Below are 21,066 nucleotides of genomic sequence, written 5' to 3' on the forward strand. Positions count from 1 at the left end.
CGGGGTGGATCGCTTGATGATTACCTGTTCTGTTCATTCCCTCTGGCACTGGGTGCTGTTGGAAGACAGGATGCTGGGCTAGATGGACATTTGGTCTGACCCAGTAGGGCCATTCTTATGAAGAAATAAAACATTTTCCTGTTTAGGTATAAGGGTGATGCATTTCTGCTCAGGTAGTTGCTTCCAGAACTGAACAGCAGAGCTCAGAGGGTGTAGGAGACTTTGATTTTGATCTCAGCAGCAACTTTTTTCTATAATTGCGTAATATACCTAGGTCCATTAGGAAAGCATGTGATAGTTTCTGGATGCTGATTATAATCATCTGTGTGCTAGAAATATTATAAACTGTAGGACCAGTCTCCCTCAGCCATTAAAAAAATGTAGTAGTACTTGTGTTCGCTGCACCATAGACACAGATGGATGTCTAGTAATATTTGCTATCAGAAACATTCTGGAGAATATTTGTTGACAGAAATAATTAAGTGGCGAGACATAAACACTTAAAAAGCCTTATTTTCGCCAGTTATAGTTAAGATATAAATGCCAAATCATTGTAAAGTCTTTTCTTGCACCATCTTGTGTGACGGGACAAGGCCAAATGGCTATAGGAAAGTAGTGAGAAACAGGTATGTTAGCCCCAGCCTAAACAAATCCCTGTTACCATGGTAACCAAATTGCAGTTGCTCCAGGTTAATCAAGACACCTGGGGCCAATTAAGATCCTTCCAGAAAGCAATGGAGACAGCTAGTTTGATTGGGACACCTGAAGCCAATCAGGGGCTGGCTGAAACTAGTGAAAAGCCTCCCAGTTAGTCAGGGAGGTGTCAGGAGCTGTAGGAGGAAGCCATGCTGCTGGAGAAACAGAGCAGTACAAACCCTATCAGGCACAAGAAAGGAGGCCCTGAGGTAAGGGTGATGTAGATATTGAGGAAGTGTGGGCTGCTGTGGGGAAGTGGCCCAGGGAATCGTACTCGTCCTGTTTCCAAAAAGTCAGCTACCAAGAGCTGCTACTATCAGGGTCCCTGGGCTGGATCCCAGAGTGGAGGGCAGGCCCGGGCTCTCCCCTGTCCTCCCTGACTAATCACTGAGATTGGGGGACAACAGAGTCTGTGCGAGGGAGGAGAGCTTCTCCTCACCTCCCTTGCTGGGTTATGATGAAAATGGCTCAGTAGGCTGTGACCCTTGCCTCTAGAGAGAGAAGGGCTACATGGAGCGTCACAGTGAGCCTCTGAGGCTAGTGTAGTTCGCCAGGAAGCACGGGACCCACTGAGACAAGGTCAGAGCTTTGTCACACTTGTTAATAGAGGAGTGATCCTGTTGTATTCAAAAATAACTGCATTTTGTTGGATGTCTCCATTTATATGTAACCTCCTTGGTAAAAGGCTTTCTGTTTGTATTAAAAAGCTGTTTCCCCCAAAGGTTCTTAAGAGCTCTTCAGCGAAGGAATGACAACAGCAGTTATTTTGCTTAGGTAGATCATCTGATGGAGGAAGGAGATTCTACAGAATTTTGTGTGGGAGTCACCTCTGTAAGGAGAGGTGAAGGAAGTAGAGAGAGCTTAGAGCGCTACAAGCAATTCAGGAAGTCCATTTTTAGGTTGTTATCTCTCAAGTTACAAAAAGACACTAATGATGATTTAATACACAATTCTGTATAGGAATTTCAATATCTTAAAAATGAAGTAGAGTTAAAAGAAAAAATTTTGCCAGCCACACTTCTGTTTCTCTTTGCTGCTCAACAGTGTCGTCTTGCACATCCATATGGTGTCCCAGCTGCTGAAATTTGCATGTCTCACTCCCTTAAATAAACCAGATTCAAAGCTTATGCTCAAATAAATTTCTTAGTCTCTAAGGTGCCACAAGTACTCCTTAGCTTTTTTTAAGTACATATTTATAGAGTTTGATGCAGAAAAGCATAGAAATACTGAAACTATCCTTTATGCAAGAGGTCTCTTTGGTATGCACTTTTGTTTAGAGAGAAGAATTGATGCAAGGGAGGAGAATGCATTTAATGCAGGGGGAATGAGTAGAAATTGTCTGCAGCCAAATCGTCATGTATTATGATCCTGTAATATCTCACTAGGTAGGGTCAGGTTTCAGAGTAGCAGCCGTGTTAGTCTGTATTCACAAAAAGAAAAGGAGTACTTGTGGCACCTTAGAGACTAACCATTTTATTTGAGCATAGGCTTTCGTGAGCTACAGCTCACTTCATCGGATGAAGTGAGCTGTAGCTCACGAAAGCCTATGCTCAAATAAAATGGTTAGTCTCTAAGGTGCCACAAGTACTCCTTTTCTTTTTAGGTAGGGTCAGTATGTGGATCGGAGACCTCTGGAAAGACACCTCCCTACTACAGGAAATTTTGTTGATTGATTAAGTGGTATATTTGTCTCTGAATGAGAATTGAATAATAAATGACCCAATTTAGTGTTAATGAGTGCTAAGAGGTGACATCTGCAGTTGTTTTAACACTAGTCCTTATTCATGTGCAGATATTAAAGATCCCCTGACATTTCTTTTTCAAGGCTATGGCTGTTAAATCCCAATTTGGTTTATGATGTTCACCTAACCCACAGTAAATTCCCTGCAGTTTTAGTGTGTTGCCTTGTTCTTCTTTCCATCTTATCTTTACCTGTTGTGTAGTGTTATGTGTAGTTAAAGAGCCACTGTGTGCTATCCCACATATATTGTATTTCAGTGGTAGGTGAACTGATCCCTGTATGTTATCTGCCTCCTTACATTACCTCATGGGGGAGCAGTGAGGCTTAAAGTTTGTTTTCACATTCTTTGATGTGTAAGTATGTTTGTCTGTGTTGATATGAGTGCTAACTATAAGGAATGTATGTTCGTTGCAGTAATGTGTACATGTAAATGCTGAAATGTACTGCTATAGAGGAAGAAAAGAAACTGACAGAAAATTTCATTCCAAAGTGACATTCTTGAATATCCAGCAGACACTGACTAGTCTGATATGAAGTCATTGTGTAATATTTGGACCCCAATTAAAGAAAATAATACAATGAAATAAATGTTAGTAAACATTCCGGGGGCGGGGGGCAGGGGAGGGGAGATAACACAAACGTGTTTTCCAATATTGCATTAGGCATTGGCTAGTATTTAGGTTCAGATAACAAAATCTGGGAGAAGAGATCATAAAGCGGTTACAATAACTTCATTGTTGCAGCGTTTGCTGTTATTTTGTGTTGTCATCGACCACCTAAGCTGAGAGAAGTCTCTTGGCTCCTATTTGTTTTCTTTTCCAGTGATATTGAGATTTCCCGAGGACAGCGTCCAAAAGCTGTTGATGTACTTGCCAAGGAGATAGGATTGCTTGCAGATGAAATTGAAATCTATGGCCAAACCAAAGCCAAAGTACGTTTGTCCCTGCTGGAAAGGTTAAAGGATCAACCAGATGGAAAATACGTTCTAGTTGCTGGGTAAGAATATACACTAAGCTTCCCCCTTCCCTGCTCTCTCTCTGCTAACACAAACATGTGATTCATATCTTTTAATTTACTGAATAAATTACCCATTATAAACTTGCAGCACTTGGTGCATTATGAAAGCAAGTATTTATTTTTCCCCCTTTTTAAAAAAAAAAAAAACCTCTTTTTTTTTTTCTTCAAGCTGTGATTACAGAAATTAAGTATGTTTTTTTGGAAGGTAGGTCGAGTTAAGCTTCTTAAAATGTCTTCTATAACTATTTGATTTTTCTTGACTCATCAGCTCTTAAAGTATTTGACTCAGAAGTGCAGTCACTTTGTCTGCACTGTGGCTGTTCATAAACAATTTTTAATGGAAACGACATGGTAATCTATTGGTATTAATGGTAAATACTTTTTTTATTGAATAGTAAACTGCATAGTTAAATAAAATCCATGTTTTTCCCCTAAAATGTAGACACGTCTCCAGGCAGGCTTATCCTACTCTCTGTTCCCATGATTATTTTAAAATGTTATGCTTCATCTAGAAATGCCTGTCTCCTTTTCTCACCCACTTTCCTTTGCCTCCTTTTCTCACCCACTTAGAAAGTAAATATTTTCTCTCTCACCTGCTTTGTGAAAAGGAAAGTTCTTCACACTTGCACTTATGTGCAACCATTTTCATGAAACATTAGATTGCAGCATGTCCTTTGCTTTCTTTTTACAACAAAAGCCTGTAGTAATGCACTGGTGTTGTTTTTATTTTGTGAATTGATAAGTTTTAGGTTGTTTTCATAAAATTCTCTAAAGGTTATTTAGCACCTTGTTTTCTGGCAACTAAGCATAGTATATATAAAGGGTGGGGGGAAGAATGGAAGATACAGCAAATTTTTTTCATTGCCAAATGTAATCCAGTTCTAGTGACATTCTCTTTTTTTGTTGTTTTTGGCAGTAGTGCAACAAAATTGGGAAGTTAAGATTTCCAGATGGTCCAGAGTAGAGGGCCATTCTTAGTTGCCTTTGTCCTGCCAATCCCTTGATCAACTAGTATCTTCCATGCTAGCACAAACACAGTTAGCTTTTGGACATGCTTAGTGGGAAATCTGGATGCCTGGCATCAGTTCAGTGAATTTCTGTCACATCAATCTGTCACCCAGAAACTTGCGAAGTTGTCATCAAGGCCATCTTGTGGAATTACAATTTACAGAAATATTCCTTATTTTGAAGGTTCACTGAGAGAAGAATACAAGAGCCTTTCTTTGAAACACAAAAGCAATCGTGTATGTCTATTGAGCTACATTTTTAATTTTAACTGAAAAAAATAAAATAGAAGCCGGTTCGGCCATGAGGTTGATGATGAGCAAAACTGTTCTGCTTTTTCAGGTTCTAAGTTGCTGCATGATTTAGACACTATGCAGCAGGGGAAGGGTGTTCCTAAAGCCCCGGAGAAGTGGAGCTTCACACAAGCACAGATTTAGAAGTAGCTTAGGAGGGAACATGGATGTGATGCCGAACTCTATTCAGATAGAGTTTAGGATATGAGGAACTGCCTCCTGTACGCTTCCTCTTTTTACATCCCAATCTGCCCTTTTAAGGGCAGCAACCTAGGAGAAAGTGCAATACATACTCTGAATGCTGCTTTGTGGGAGTGAGAGAGAAATTATAGAATCGTAGGACTGGAAGGGACCTTGAGAGGTCTTCTAATCCAGCCCCATGCACTCAAGGCAGGACTAAGTATTATCTAGATCACCCCTGACAAGTGTTTGTCTAATCTGCTCTTAAAAATCTCCAATGACAGAGATTCCACAACTTCCCTAGACAATTTATTCCAGTGCTTAACTACCCTGACAGAATTTTTTCTAACGTCCAACCTAAACTGCCCTTGCTGCAATTTAAATCCATTTCTTCTTGTCCTATCCTAACAGTTTTTCTCCCATGTCCTTGTAACACCCTTTTATGTACTTGAAAACTGTTATCACGTCCATCCTCAGTGTTCTGTTCTCCAGCCTAAACAAACCCAATTTTTTAATCTTCCCTCATAGATCATGTTTTCTAGACCTGTAATCATTTTTGTTGCTCTTCTCCGGACTTTCTCCAAATTGTCCACATCTTTCCTGAAATGTGGCACCCAGAACTGGACACAATACTCCAGCTGAAGCCTGAGTGGGTTGGAAGAATTACTTCTCATGACTTGCTTACAACACTCCTAATACTTACCAGAATGATGTTTGCTTTTTTTGCAACAGTGTTACATTTTTGAGTTATATTGAGTTTGTGATCCACTATGAACCCCAGATCCCTTTCTGCAGTACTCCTTCCTAGGCAGTCATTTCCCGTTCTGTATATGTGCAGCTGACTGTTCCTTCCTAAGTGGAGAACTTTGCTTTGTTCTTATTGAATTTCATCCTAGTTACTTCAGACCATTTCTCCAGTTTCTCTAGATCATTTTGAATTTTAATCCTATCCTCTAGAATCATAGACTATCAGGGTTGGAAGGGATCTCAGGAGTCATCTAGTCCAACCCCCTCCTCAAAGCAGGTCCAATCCCCAACTAAATCTAAATCCCCCCTCTCTAAAGCACTTACAACTCCTCCCAGCTTGGTATTGTCCGCAAACTTCATAAGTGTACTTTCTACGCCATTATCTATATCACTGATGAAGATATTGAACAGAACCGGACCCAGAAATGATCCCTGTGGAACCCCTCTCAGTATGCCCTTCCAGCTTGATTGTGCACCACTGATAACTATCCTCTGAGAACAGTTTTCCAATCAGTTATGCAACCGCCTTATAGTAGCTCCATCTAGGTTTTATTTTCCTAGTCTGTTTGAGACAGTCATGCGAGACAATATCAAAAGCCTTATTAAAATTAAGATATACCACATCTGCCACTTCCCCTCTATCCACAAGGCTTGTTATCCTGTTGAAGAAAGCTATTAGGTTGCTTTGGCAAGATTTGTTCTTGATAAATCCATGCTGTTTCTTACCGCCTTATTATCTTCTAGGTAATTGGAAATTAATTGCTTAATTACTTGCTCCATTATCTTTCCAGGTACTGAAATTAAGCTGACTGGTCTGTAATTCTCTGGGTTGCCCTTATTCCCCTTTTTATAGATTGGTACTATATTTGCCCTTTTCCAGTCCTCTGGAATCTCACCCATCTTCCATGTCTTTTCAAAGATAATCTCTAATGGCTCAGGTATCTCCTCAGTTAGCTCCTTGAGTACTCTAGGATGTATTTCATCAGGCCCTGGTGACTTGAAGACATCTAACTTGTCTAAGTAATTTTTAACCTGTTCTTTCCCTATTTTAACCTCTGATACTACCTCATTTTCACTTATATTCTTTGTTGTCCAATTGCTACTAAAGTTTTTGGTGAAAACTGAATCAAAAAAGATATTTAGCACTTTTGGTATTTCCACATTTTCTGTTTCTCTCTCTCTCCCCCCCCCCCCCCCCCCAGTGATGAGGCATTGGCCCCACACTAGGGTAAAAACAGGTAACCTCAGCAGGGAGCAGTGGAGGTGAGTCCTCTGAGCAGCCTAGAGTGGCTGTGCCCCACGCAGCCTATCTGGGCCCAGTAGGCTCAGATAAGAGGAACGGCAGGGCAGGGTCAGTTGCTACTGGGAGCCCAGGGAATAAGGACTGCATTCCTGGAGGGCTGAGAGAACTAAGTACTTTGGACAAAGCAGTGGCTGGTTGCTGAGACTGAGCAGCTGAGTGCCCTGAAGTGAGGGCAAAGAAGTGCTGGGGCCATGGGGAAGTGTCCAGGGAAAAATAGCAGCATTGACAGAGGTTAAAGAGGTGCAGCAGGATGCTGCTATTTACAGGGTCCCTGGGATGGGACCTGGAGTAGTAGGTGGGTCTCTTCCCACCCCCCGTATTTGTAGAATGATTTCTTGTTACCTTTTCTATCTCTAGCTAGTTTAATCTATCCAGACATGAAGGAAGGATGGCAAAATAGTGAGCAGACCAGGTATGAAACTGAGAGCTTTCAGGAAAATGGTGCAAAGAGGTGTATATAATATTTTAGCAATAAATAAATAGTTCCTATGTATAGCTGCATAATTGATTTATGCAGTGGATCCCTACTTAGAGTAATTTGTATGAGGCTATTGTAACTCGGCCAATAGCTATACATTATAGTAACAACCATTGTTATGTTACTCCTGAGGGTATTCTGTGCCACCCCCCCCGCAAAAAAAATTCTGTGCACCATATTTTAAAATTCTGCAAAATTCTGAAAATGTTATTTGTCAAATGTGGTGGCTCCATCATGGCATTGGGGAGTATAGGCTCTCCTACAGCTGAGGAGCGATGGGTACAGGAAGCAGGAATGTGGAGTTTGCAGAGCTTCCTGCAGCTGGGGGGGCTAGGTAGGAAATCCGGGGGTGGGTTTGACTGGGCCCCATATGCCGTGCAGGGGAAGAGGAAGTCCCGTCCTCCCAGCTCAGCCGGAACTAGCAGCTGAGCCTGGCGCAGGGTAGGAACCACCAGCTGGGTCTTCCTCAGTCCCGCCTGCTGCCCCACAGTGATTTACCTCTTTGCCAGCTGTCTGTGCACCTGAACACACTGCTGGGGAGGGTTGCATGACCGCTCTTGTGACTTCCCTTTGCTTCAAGTCATTTTTCTGTGGGGAAGCAAAGACATCTGTGTGGGATATAAATTCTGTGCATGCGCAGTGGCACAGAATTCCCCCAGGAGTATTACATAAGGGTTAGCATAGAATGCTTCCTTACTGAGGGATAGGATGACTGTAGAACAGGAGTTCTCAAACTTCACTGCACCGCAACCCACTGCTGATAACAAAAATTACTACAGGACCCCAGGACGGGGGGAATCAAAACCTGAGCCTGCCCACACCCCACTGCCCAGGGTGGGGCGGGTGGGGGGCAAAGCCCAAGGACTTCAGCCCCAGGCTCAGCAGTGGGGTTGGGCTTCAGTCCCAGACCCCAGCAAGTTTAACTCCAGCCCTGGTGACCCCATTGAAATGGGGTCCCAGCCCACAGTTTGAGAACTGCTGCTGTACAATATTGACTCCTTTTTCTGTCCAGTGCCAGTAAGGTTCTGAGATGTGATTTATTTTATTTCCATATTTAAAATGTACTACTTCCTTGTGTGTGGTCTTATCAATAATGAGAGTGGGAACAGAGTTCAAGTTCCCCACAGTTCTTATTTGTTCAGTTGACTGTGGCTGATGATAATGTGAGGAAATTGGATAATGTGATAATGTGGGCAACAATGCCTGTTGGGGGAAAAGGCCTTTCAGGATGGTGAAAGAACAGTACAGAATTGGAGAAAATGGAGATGGAAATGATCTTGTCAGCCATCTGGTTCGTCCCCCTGCCAGGACAAGATTAACAGTAAAATTTTTATATTGGATTTTTATGTTTACTTCGAAACCAAAGAAAAATACAAACAGCTTTAAAAGGCTGTAGTTTTGGCCACTGGAGCAAGTGTGCTAAAATGGCTTAGTAAGGCATGTGGCTTCACAGGGAACTGCTGAGATTTTTGTGTTTCTGCATTTACGGGTTATTCCAGTTTATGGGGAGGAGTTAATTATGCATAATGTTCAGCATTTGATAAGCAAAGTAGATTTTCTGTATAATCTGTTCTTCGAGTGCTTGTTCACATCCATTCCAATCAGGTGTGTGCGCGCCGCATGCACAGACGTTGGAAACTTTTTCCCTTAGCCGCTCCCATCGGGACGGCAGGGGAGTCCCCTAGAGTGGCACCCTTATGGCGCTGTATATAGTATGGTGCTGGCCCAACCCCCCTTCAGTTCCTTCTTAGCGTCCATGGCAGCACTGGAACGTGCTCCCTCACTTGCGAGTGATCTCTTAGCAATCTAGTTTTTATCTGTTAGACAGTTTGTTGTTAAATAGTTAGTAAGTTAGTTAAGTACAGTTTAGTTAGAGGTGACTGGGATTTCATTCCAGCCACCGACCTTGGGCTGCAGGGCATGCCACAAGCCTAGGGGTTTAAAGCTTCAGCAAATCTATGCCCACCAGCGACCCCCACGACTCCTGCCTTAGGTGTCTGGGGGAGGCACACCAGGCTGAGCGCTGCAAAATTTGCAAGGCCTTTAAGCCCCGTACTAAGAAAGAGAAGGACTTTTGTCTTAAGCAGCTGCTCATGGAGGCTGCTTTACAACCAGCGGCCCCAGATCACCCGGTACCGGGCCCAAGCTCCTCAGTGAGAAGTGCCCCGGTGTTGGTACTCAATTTACACCAGGCTCTAGAGATCCCCGGCACCGTAAATCCCCAGCACCGAGACGAGCCGACCAGCCCCAGCAGTGCTCAAGCTCCCTGGCACTGGCCAAGTGACATAAGAAAGGGGAAAGAGGATGATCCCCTCCAAGAGCGACCAAGACACCCAGAGAGGCTCCTGCAGCTCAGAGGCAGGACTCTGTTTCTCATCAGGACCCGACAGCATTGAGTCTGGCACCCAGCGACTTCAGCGCGGACCAGTGTTTAGAGGAGGTCTTGGAACCCCCCTCCAAGCCTGACACATTTGAGGCTGCAAAGGACCTCATTGAATTGTCGGCGCCCAATCCCTTTCCATGCAAGGAGAAACCTCTGGCACCGCCTAGACGGGTGCTGTCCAGAGGGAAACGGGCAATGGTGTGCTGCTCAGTCACAGATCTGGCACCGCTCACAGCACCATTCTCATTCGAGCTCTCCACAGCGTCACTCCCCAGCACCGACAACCCTACATAAGCTTACGACACCAGATGATGAAGCGCCCTCACACCCCCTCTGAGGACCCGGCACTGCTCCATGACATCCTCAGTTACTTGGCACCAAAGCAAGGTACCAGCCACTTCCCCAGCACCGTATTCGCTAGGATAGTCCAGGTCTCGGAATAGCCAGTACCGCTCACCATCAAGATCCTCTTGGCACCAGTCCCTGGCCTGCACCTCTCAGCGCCCCACGGTGGTGCAACGTTCATCGGTACCGCCATGGTCCTCCCCTTCAGGCTCTGAAGCCGACTCAGGCCTCTCGAGTTATAGCAGGCACTGGACCAAGAGCAGTAGAGAATTCCACAAAGCCTGGCAGCCGCAGTGGCTGGCTCCAGGGCAGTGGCCCTTTTGGACCCCCTGGGCCTATCACCAACAACAGAGTGCTTTTTCTAGAGCCTCCAGGTCAGTGCACTCAACAGGACGCCACTCAAGTCACCATATAAACACACCTTGAGGGCAAGAGAGGCCACACTTTCTAGACCGACCTCAGATCCCCCAGAGCAGTCGACAGAGGCAGATCCATTGCCCACACCGCTACCGAGAGGTACATCCCCAAGACCTCAGGAGGCACAGTCTGCCTCTCGAGCAGTGACAGCCATGATGGGCCCTGGTACGGGAGGATTACGGGAGGATCAGGACGATGACACTCAGTCTCAGCACACATCTTCATCCTCGCCAGATGACGTGGCGGCGGGAACATCAATATTGGAACCCTCGTCTATTGACCACAGAGCACATCAAGAACTTCTCCACCAGATTGCCCTTAATATGGACCTTCAGGCAGAAGAGGCCGTCGAGCCAGGGGATCTGATGGTTGATATCCTGGCCCTGGAAGCACAGGCGCCAACTTATCTCAGTGCTGGTGGGTGCCTGGGCCCCACCCCGACTCCACCCCTGCCCCGCCCCCATCCCAACCTCTTCCCCAAAGTCCCCGTCCCAACTCTGCCCCCTCCATGCCCTATTGGACCCCTCCCCAAATCCGTGCCACGGCCCCGCTTCCTCCCCTGAGTGCACCGCGTTTCCCCCTCCTTCCCAGCATTTGCCGCCATGAAACAGCTGTTTCGCGGCGCAAGTGCTGGGAGCCAGGGGGAGAAGCTGGATGTGGCAGCAATCTCAGGGGAGGAGGCAGAGCAGCAGTGGAGGTGAACTGGGGCAGGGAGCTGCCGGTGGGTGCAGAGCACCCACCAATTTTTCCCTGTGGGTGCTCCAGCCCTGGAGCACCCATGGAGTTGGCGCATATGCCTGGTAACATTGACACTGATCAAGACTGTCTTATAATTACTCTGGATAGTCTGGCAAACCCCAGCTTCTAATATCCTGACCGCCAGGGGAGTAGAGAGAAAATACTTGGTCCCCTCTAAGGACTATGAATTCTTGTTCTCCCACCCTCCCCCCTAGTTCCTGGTCGTATCAGCTGTTAACAAAAAAAGAACGCTAGGATCAGCAGGCCTCGGCACCAAAGTCCAAAGAGGCCAAACAATTGGACCTGTTTGGCAGGAAGGTCTACTTGTCGGGAGGTCTGCAGCTTAGGATAGTCAACCAACAGGCCATCCTTAACAGGCACAACTTTAACTCTTGGAATGCTATGTCCAAGTTCAAGGAACGCCTGCTGCAGGATTCACATGCAGAGTTTTCTGTGCTGATTGAGGAAGGAAAAGCAGTAACCAGGACATCCCAGCAAGCCTCTCTCAATTCGACTGACTTTGCGGCCAGAACCATCTCATCAGGAGTGGTTTTGAGGCGTTCAGCATAGCTACAGGCATCAGGCCTCCCTCCCGAGGTCCAAAACACATTGCAAGACCTCCCTTTCAAAGGTACTGGCCTCTTTTCAGAGCAAACGGACTCGAGGCTGCATAACCTCAAGGATTCCAGGGCTACAATGAAATCCCTGTGAATGCATACACCAGCAACCCAGAGGAAGCCCTTCAGGCCTCAGCCTCCACAGCGGGAGCAATACCATCCTCACCCGAGACAAGACCCCTACCGCAGGCGAGACAGGAATAATAGACGCAGTCCGTCGAACAACGTGTCTAACCAAGGCCCAAACAAGCCCCAGCCCGGAACCAAGCAAGAGTTTTGAAGGCATGTGTGAGGTCAGCCTACCAATCCAACTCCAGGATCCCTCCCCACAGTTTTTAAATAGTCTATCTCACTTCTACCATGTGTGGTCCTGTATAACATTGGAATGCTGGATCCTACGCACGGTACAGGTGGGATACTCTCTCCAGTTCTCCTCCTTCCCTTCCTCCCACCCCCCTTCCCCTTCCCTCTTCAGGTACCCCTCTCGCAAGCAGCTCCTTATGTAGGAGGTGCAATTGCTCATCGATATAGGGGCAGTGGAGGAGGTTCCTCAGGAGCTAAGGAGGAAGGGATTCTAATCCTGTTATTTCCTAATCCCCAAGGCAAAAGGTGGGGTCTAAGACCCATTCTAGACTTTCGTGGACTCAACAAATTTATGTTCAAGCTCAGGTTCCGCATGGTCTCCCTAAGCACTATCATCCCATCACTGGATCTGGGAGATTCGTACGCTGCCCTCGACATGGACGACACCTATTTCCACATTGCCATCCATCTGGCACACAGTCGTTTCCTACGCTTTGTGATAAACTGAGAGCATTACCAGTTCACGGTGCTCCCGTTCAGCCTTTCCACAAGGGCGCCACTCTAGGGGGCTCCCCTGCCTTCCAGACAGGAGCTGCTAATGGGAAAAGTTTCCGACGTCCATGCATGCCATGCGCATACCTAATTGGAATGGACATGAACAACACATCTTGAAGAACAGTTTCGAGAGGTCTTTTCCTCAATCTACTGTACATTATACATTTCTTGGTTATGATTCTGAACTTCTTTGTACCCAAGATGCCAGAACATAATTGTTTCACTTCCTGTGGAAATGACAAAGATTCTGATGTAAATCCACACGTTTCAGAAACCTACTCGGAAAAGGAACAGTTTAGTCCATTGGTCTTCTGGAGTTGTTGGGTGCTGGAGATACTGAACATTCTCCTTAATTCCAGAAAAGTTCTCCAAATGTCAGATGTATAGAAATATTAAGTGCCAGACCTAGTTTGGATAGCTGCATGCAGGATTTAATCAGTTGCCACAAGCTGGCAAATCTTTCTTACTTGCACTTTCTGAATACAGCCAAACAATGGTACCTGGTATGTTTCCCATATGTTGAAAATTACAAGCTGAGCAGCCACCAGGATCATTTTCAAAGTATTTATCAAAATGAGGTATGTTTCCTTACTACTCTTGCAGTTGATTGCATATTCAGACATCTTAAACTTCTATTACTTTGTTTGCCGTCCAGTATAGAAAGCTCCTGTCAAGACAGATACCACAGTAATGGGCATGGTATGAAACCTGTATAAATTTTGTTACACTTGCTTGTGCTACCATAAGTCTGTTTTTAAGTGTCCCAAATTATGTGGCTTCCGCCACTTTCACTAGATTTGTCCACTATTTAATTGATTTCACTGACAAGAAAGCAGAATAATATAAGGAGTAAAGTGTGGGAATATGGAAAGCTGTGATAAAATATTGTGCCACTGAAAATACTGCTTTCTAGGTTTACTAGCATGAGAAGTTTAATAGTTTTCTAACATAGATGTTATTTGAGATGAACTAAGATGTATGTTATGTAATTTGCCAAAAGTATGTTTCAATAAGCATCACATATAAAATACTTCTACAGCCATGTAAAAGATGTGTTGCTGGTTAATGTCTTAGCTCCAGGAGGGTCAGGGTTTACAGATGCTGAGTTCAGATTGAGAATTCATTTTTACTTACAGTGGGGACAGATATGTGACAAGTGATTGTGTTAACCAGGCTGAAGGGCCCAGGGAATACTTTAAAAAAAAAAAAGAAAAGAAAAAAAAAAAAGAGAGAGAAGAAAGTAAAGATTAAGTGGAAATAACTAGCAAAAATGCAGTCTTATGATGAGGCACTTCAACCGTTAGGGATTGGAATAAGAGATTTATGAATCTGCCATTGAGTTGAAGGCTTGGCCTATACTTAAAAGTTAGCTCCACATAGCAACTTCAGTCAGAGGTATGGTTTTCACTAATGTAGTCGACCAACTTAACCCCCAGTGTAGATGCAGCATTGTTGACAGAAGAGTGCTGCTTTCAATATAGCTACTGTCACTCAGGAAGGTGGTGTTCCTACACTGATGGAAAAATCCTTTCTGTCAATGTAGGCTACACTATGAGGTTATGCCAGCATAGCTGTGTAACCATAGGTATGCTGATATAGTCTCTATAGTGTGGACAGTCCTCTAAGCTCAAGCAGTAGAGGCTCATGCTTTTAGATCTGTTGGCATCCGGTTCGGTCCTTGCTGATGACCCCTGCAGGACATTGTGACAGGGTGATGCCATTTTATAAAACCAGTAATGCAGTAAAACCAATGTTTGGGCTTAAAAAGAAGTCTCCTACAGCTATTGAAGTGACATTAAAAGGGTGGCCAGAAGTATCACTGTAACCATTTAAGTGAGGCTAAGTCATTCATTTAAGAGAGTCCCACATCCCATCCATTCAGAATGGAAACAGTGCAAGACCATGTAGCTCAGGGTTGTGTGAACAAGAGCACTGTAGAACAACAGCAACTGTACATCAGTATCACCAGAACCACCAGTACTGAGGAGTTAATACCAAGAAAGCTAAGCAAAAAGCCCCCATTGTAGTATCATCTTAAAATGTGTGTAGTATGTTTCTTGCTGGGTTCTTAACAATATCCTTAACTATATGGAGGTTACTGCTGGTGCAGCATATCATCTCACTGTTTGTATGTTTTGGTTTTTTTTTTCAGTCAGACCTCGTGGCTTTCCCACAGAAATATTTCCACTATAAGTTGAATGTAGTGCATAAAGACAAAAGATAAATACGTGCAAACTACTTCTTTATGATCATATTTTGAAAAAACAAACTTTCCAAAGTTATGGAAAATTTCATACCTTGCCAGGAAATTGGTGACCCGATGGCACAAGGGGAAATGAGTATTATAAGGAGAATAATGATTATGGGCTTTTTATGTTTTTATTCAAAATCTATTAAAGGAAAATTCAAAGAAGAATGTAAACATGAGCATGAGTCGGCTCTATCCGAGTAAAAATGAGAGTGGTTAAAATTAATTCCTTCCAGTATTGCTTAAGATCAAAGCACAGGCTTACATTCCAAATGTGACCTTTCTAAAAATGTGCAACAGAGCTATAGCTAGTCATTGGCAACCAACTTAGATTATTTTAAACATAAAACTAACCAAATAATCTAGGTGCATAATGCGGGGGGTGTTATGGAAACAGGGCTAGCTACACCATTGACTCCCCTCTCGTCTCTGAGTGCACCCCTCAAGAGTTAGGCCTCTTGCCTTCATCTGTGCTGGGGTGTAACCGTGCAGTTCTCCCACGCTTAGGGTCGGCCCTGGATTACAGTACACTGAGTGTCAACTGAGACTTCTCTGCAAGACAGATGGGCACGGCACCTATAAATCTTCCATTTCAGACCTGGTGACGAGTGGTTAATACAGTGACCAGAAAGCATACAAGAAAAGGATTTTAAAGCAATAGAACAGTCTATCTGCATGTCTATCTCCCTAAGATTTACCATCCCCTGGTATCTTTGGAAGACCCAACTGCTTCAGACCCCTCCACTGGGCCTGCCTCTGTGTTCTTCATGGGCAGCCCCTGACAGCTGCCTAACATTCTTTGTTCCTAGATGCATACATTTACATCCATATCTTGTTGTTTTAGTAACATAACCTTTGTACAGCTGAGATGCTTTTGTTGAAGATTCTTTACTATAATCCTCATTGAACAGTTAGAAAGTAGTTTTCTTAGTTTTTATAACAAACAGTTTGATGTTGTCATCTTGTTAAATCTTTGCAGAAGTGTGTAATCCTTATTAAACACCAAAAGCCATTCACATCTTGCAGGGATCTTTAATGTATGCAGTGTCAGCACTTGCAGTAGAAATGTGGAGATAATGAAATTGGAGATGCGTACTGTCTAAATTAATGAAACTTTCTGCCACTCCCACCTGCACAACGTTTTTAAATTCAGCAATTTGGATTTGGCTTGATATTCATATAGTTCTACACTTTATCTTCCCTTTTAGGATGAGTTTAAAACAGACTTGAAATTTTGTTTGCCTATCAAAGATGTTCAGTAACCCGAGTTAAATACATGACACCTATAGGATATTTTGTCTTTACCCTTTTTTTGTAAGAATTCTAGGAATTTTTCTTAAACTATCAATTTCTTATCAATCACAATTATGATATCATTTTAGTATATCCTGAACTGATTTTAGGGTCATGTTCATACACCCCAAGAAAATATTTAAACTCAAGTAAATTTAAAGATGTGGGCTGATATCTTGGCCCCACTGAGAAATCAATGGCAAAACTCCCTTTGGTTTCAGTGACACAGGATTTCATCCTTGAAAAGGGCTGGTGCACGTCATATTAAAATAGAACAAGATAGTGTTTTTTAAAGTAACAATCTAAAAAGCAGCAGATAAATTGATTTTTCTACTTTTCTCAATAATAAATATTGTTTCTGTCTTTGGATGTGTGTTTCTGTTAATATTTACATACCCAGGGCCTGAACCTGCAATCTTTACTTATGCAGAACTCCCTGTGGGCATACATGAAGTTCTTGCTGGAGGTTATAACCTGAGTATTTTGCTATTGGTATGTGACAGGATGGATTTTTTATGATAATAAGTTAGAAAGAAATTACATTTTTAAGACAGGGAAGTAGAACCCTAGGAGATAAGGAGTGGAGTGAGGAGAGAACATTTACTTCAGAAATTGTTGTATCCTGTGGTCTGGAGGAGAAAGTTCTTGTCTGTCATTCAGAATTTTCAGTCTTGGAAAACATGACACTTTTATAGGGGGGATAAATAAAGGTCTAAAAATGAGTCTACCATCTCTACCTAAATTAAATCATAAAAGTTTTAAGTGGTCACTTCTGAGTTCAAAGGGTTAACTAATAATAGATGGGATAGTTCTTCTTTTGAGCTTCAATTCAGGGGAGCACTTTATTAAATCCTTAAGCCCCAATGAAGTCAATAAAGTTTAAAGTTAAATTTCTCTGAACAGGAGAATTGCATGTGTTTTAAATGTTTTTCTGAGTTGGGGCCAAAGAGATGTTCCTATTGATTTACCTTGCATACGTCATGAGATGTAAATCCACATTATCCTGATATTTTTATTTCCATTTAGAGATTAAAAAGTAAATGTGTGACAAACTGAGTGGGTTTTGTGTTTCTTTATTAAGCTATAAACTATTGGGTTAAGAGTCATCATCTTTATTATGGTCAAGAAATAGCTTAAGAATTTCTCTCTAAGCCAGACAATTTCATAACTGTCTGCAAAAAGAGGATTTCAGTTTGTTTTATGCCTCATGGTTATGAATTGAGCTTATACCGGACAACAATACCTTGCAAAGTTTCTAGAGGAGGAAAATGAGATGTTTCTAATTAGAATTGTATATTTAGCTTGAGTCTTGAAGAGGTCATAATATAGGAGGTTGCCCCTTTTGGCTAGCATATGCATGAATGCTTGTATTTCTGTGGGAATGAAAATGAAATCCTTAATGTCACATACCTTAAATAAACTATTCGTTTCACTGCAAGCAGTAAAGATACCACAAATTTAAACAGTGAAGTGTTACTTTTTTTGCAAAGCTTTTCCTTGAGAGTTCAGCAGGAACAAAAATGGACCCTTGGTTTTTATTCGTTTTTCTCTGGCAGCTGAAAGAAACAAACACCCCAAGTGAATCATTTTGAGTGTGTTTGAAAATTTTCTGAGCCATATGTTGTTCATACTAAATTTTAGATAAGGGAGTATTCTTCTTCCAGTCGTGTCCTTGTGGGTGTTCCATTTCAGGTGTGCATATGCCTCTTGAGCCCTTGATCGGAGATTTTTCCATTAGCAGTGTCCATTTGGCTTGCAAATGCATTCTGTACAACCTCATGCCATGCTCCAAGGGTACATAGGGCTGCTCAGACAAACCACCCTCAGTTCCTTCTCTACTGCCTGGGCCTGAGATAGAGCTCTAGTGTATCTGCCTATTTTGTAGTTGTTTAGTGAGTTCAGTGTTTAGTTAGTGCTGTGAGAGGTTTCAGTTTTTCCTCTCCCTGTTTTTCCTCCCCGATTTTATTCTGGAGCGCTTATTTGGCCTGGCTCAGCATGCCTGACTCGTCAAGTTTCAAATGCCGCCTCTTTTGTCAGGAGATTATACCAATCAGCAACAGCCATTTTAAATGTACCTGTTGCTTGGGAGAGTCCTATATGTCCCCAAAGTGTAACTTTTGCCTGGTTCTGAAATCTAGAGCTTGGAAGAATCGGGAGACCAAACTAAAGCTGCTGCTGAGATGCTCCCTGCCGAATCAGACCAGACCTCCCGCACCTGTACATCTGTGTCCGGACAGATCCAGTGTGCCTTCGACTTCAGCTAAGGTCTCGCAGAAGAAGGGGAAGATCTTGGAGGACTCAGGAAGGGCTCTGAAGAAGAGGAGGAGGAGCTTGGTCTCCCATCACAAGGAACCAGCTCCCAAGAAATCCTGATCTCCTGCTAGGTCTATGGTGTTGGAGGCCGTGACTTCTCAACTCAGTATCATGCCGATGAAAGACTGTATTGGTGGAGAAGGGGAGATCCCAGAGCACTTCAGAGAAATATGGCACCAGCAGGGCCCTGGTACCATCCACCTCCAGATTGGCAACGTCTATTTCAGATTTACCTGTGGCGTCCTCCCACTTGGCTCTGTCTGTACCGACAAAAGCTCACCCCTTTGGGCCCAGTACCTGCGTGCTCCAAACCAACGGTACTGCCTAAGTCAACTCCTGCGTTGATAGTGACCCACTCGGAACTGCAAGAATTCAGTTACTTCAGCTTGTCTGACACCGACAAGTCCCTGGAGTCCCCTCTGCTTGTGGCCTGAGTGAATCTCGCTACCAAGACCCCGGTCTCCAGCTTACCAGTGCTTCCAGGCACCACAGGATTCTCCATCCATTTCTTCTCTCCCCTCACCCCCCAGCCCTCCCATTGGAAGATATTGAGGAGAATGAAGGCAACGTTGTTTCCTCCTCCTCAGTGCAGGGTACCCCTCCACAACATTATGGGAACCCTTATGTTGATAAAGACCCCCGTCCATGTCAGGGATGATGGGAGGATCAGTCCTGGGTACCACTCCCACTCCCATGTGAGCCTCCCCAATGGCCACACTGGGTCCTTGGGTGGTGTCTTGGCAGCAAATTGCCAGATTTCCTGCTCCACTGCACCAGGAAACTAGGATCTCACCATCTCCTCCACCAAACCCCCAACATGAGGAGACCTTTGAGGAACAGGAGACTAGGACAGGCAAAGGGGCAACCGCCCTCACCTCTGTTTTTTGTCTTTATCTCTGAATGAGGCAGTCATGCGTCCACCACCATCAATGGCTGATAGTTATTGTCAATTCCAGGACCTTGCAAAGAAGGTGGTGGATCCTCTAGATACCTCTTGAGGAGGAGATTCACATCACAAGCTCCAGGATATTTTGCACTTGGCAATACCTGTCTAGGTTCTGCTACCCATTAATGATGTGCTCTTGGATCCAGTAAATACTGTGGCAAACTCCTGCCACCATACCACCAATTTGTAAATGGGCAGGTAAGAAATATTACATTACCCCCAGGGACTCAGAATTTTTGTTTTCCTGTCTCCCTACAAACAAGAAGATTTAGCAGGTTTCAAACTGCACAGAGATTGTACCTGGCTCAGTTCTTTGGTTTTCACAGAACCACTGAACCCTCTAGAAAAAGACAGAGATTCCAGAGGAAAAGAGCTTCCTACCCTCCTTCAGCTAGTGCTCAGTCATAATCGAAACAGCAGTTTTGACAGATAGGTTGAGGGCTCAACTCCTCTCCCACCTCTTGTGAGCTGCAAACCTTTGCCTACCACCCCACTTTTGGAGACCGTCTTTCCCATTTCCAATAGGCCTGGCAGCATATTACAACAAGTGGGTCATGGAGGTTATAACATTGGGCTACACCATCCACTTCCTGTCTCTCCCAACCTCCCCATTCCTTCCCTCTTCAGGGATCCATCTCATGAGACTATATAGAATCAAGAACTACACTCCTTCCTTTGTTTAAGAGCACTAGAACCTGTCCCATCCCCTGACAGGGGGAAAGGGTTTTACTCAAAGTATTTTCTCTTGCCAAAAAGATCTAAGACGATTGAATAAAGTCTAAAAAGTTTTGTATGGTGACTGTGGTGGCCATAATGCCGTCTTTGGAGACAGAAGACTGGCTTTCTGTCTTAAACCTACAGGACACCATATAGCAATACATCCCACACACAGGAGATACCTGCACTTCACCATGGGTCAGGATCATTTTCAGTGGCCCCAGGGGTGTTCTAGAAGGTTTTAGTGGTAGCAGGTGTTTACCTTTGGCAGGAAGCAATTTTAGTCTTCCAGTATATTGATGACTGACTACTGAAGGGCCGATCTTATGAAGCAGTACTAATCAGACAGCACTCTTAGTTTTCCAGGAGTTGGGTCTCCAGCTAAGCATAAAGTCCAAGTTAGCCCCCTGTACAGAGAATACAATTCATAGGGGCATATTTGGATTTGCTAGCAGCCAGCTCCTTCCTTCACACAGACAGACTCATAACTTTATCTAGTCTGGTTGGGACAATTCACAGAAGCCCCCATACTACAGTAAGAAACTGTTTGCATCTTCTGGGTCATAGGGTAATGTGCACCTTCATGACTGAGCATGCAAGATTATGCCTCCGCTGCTTTCAGGTCTGGTTCAGGATGACCTCTTCGTCAACCAGAGACAGTATGGACAACAGGTTATGGTTCCTCTCCTGGTAAAGATGTCCCTGGATTGGTGGAAAGATCAATGGAATGT

General features: G+C 44.0%; 1 protein-coding gene across 1 annotated transcript in view; it reads left to right on the plus strand.

Annotated features, from left to right (window-relative positions):
• The window catches only part of MTHFD1L (methylenetetrahydrofolate dehydrogenase (NADP+ dependent) 1 like), a 246,725-nt gene that overhangs the window by 40,622 nt on the left and 185,037 nt on the right, over positions 1-21,066 (plus strand). Inside the window, exon 11 of the mRNA XM_074948613.1 lies at positions 3,260-3,433. Coding sequence (XP_074804714.1) covers positions 3,260-3,433 — 174 coding nt within the window. The remainder of the gene's footprint in view (positions 1-3,259; positions 3,434-21,066) is intronic.

This window comes from Natator depressus, chromosome 3 (genome assembly GCF_965152275.1).
Source record: "Natator depressus isolate rNatDep1 chromosome 3, rNatDep2.hap1, whole genome shotgun sequence".
Lineage (NCBI taxonomy): Eukaryota > Metazoa > Chordata > Testudines > Cheloniidae > Natator > Natator depressus.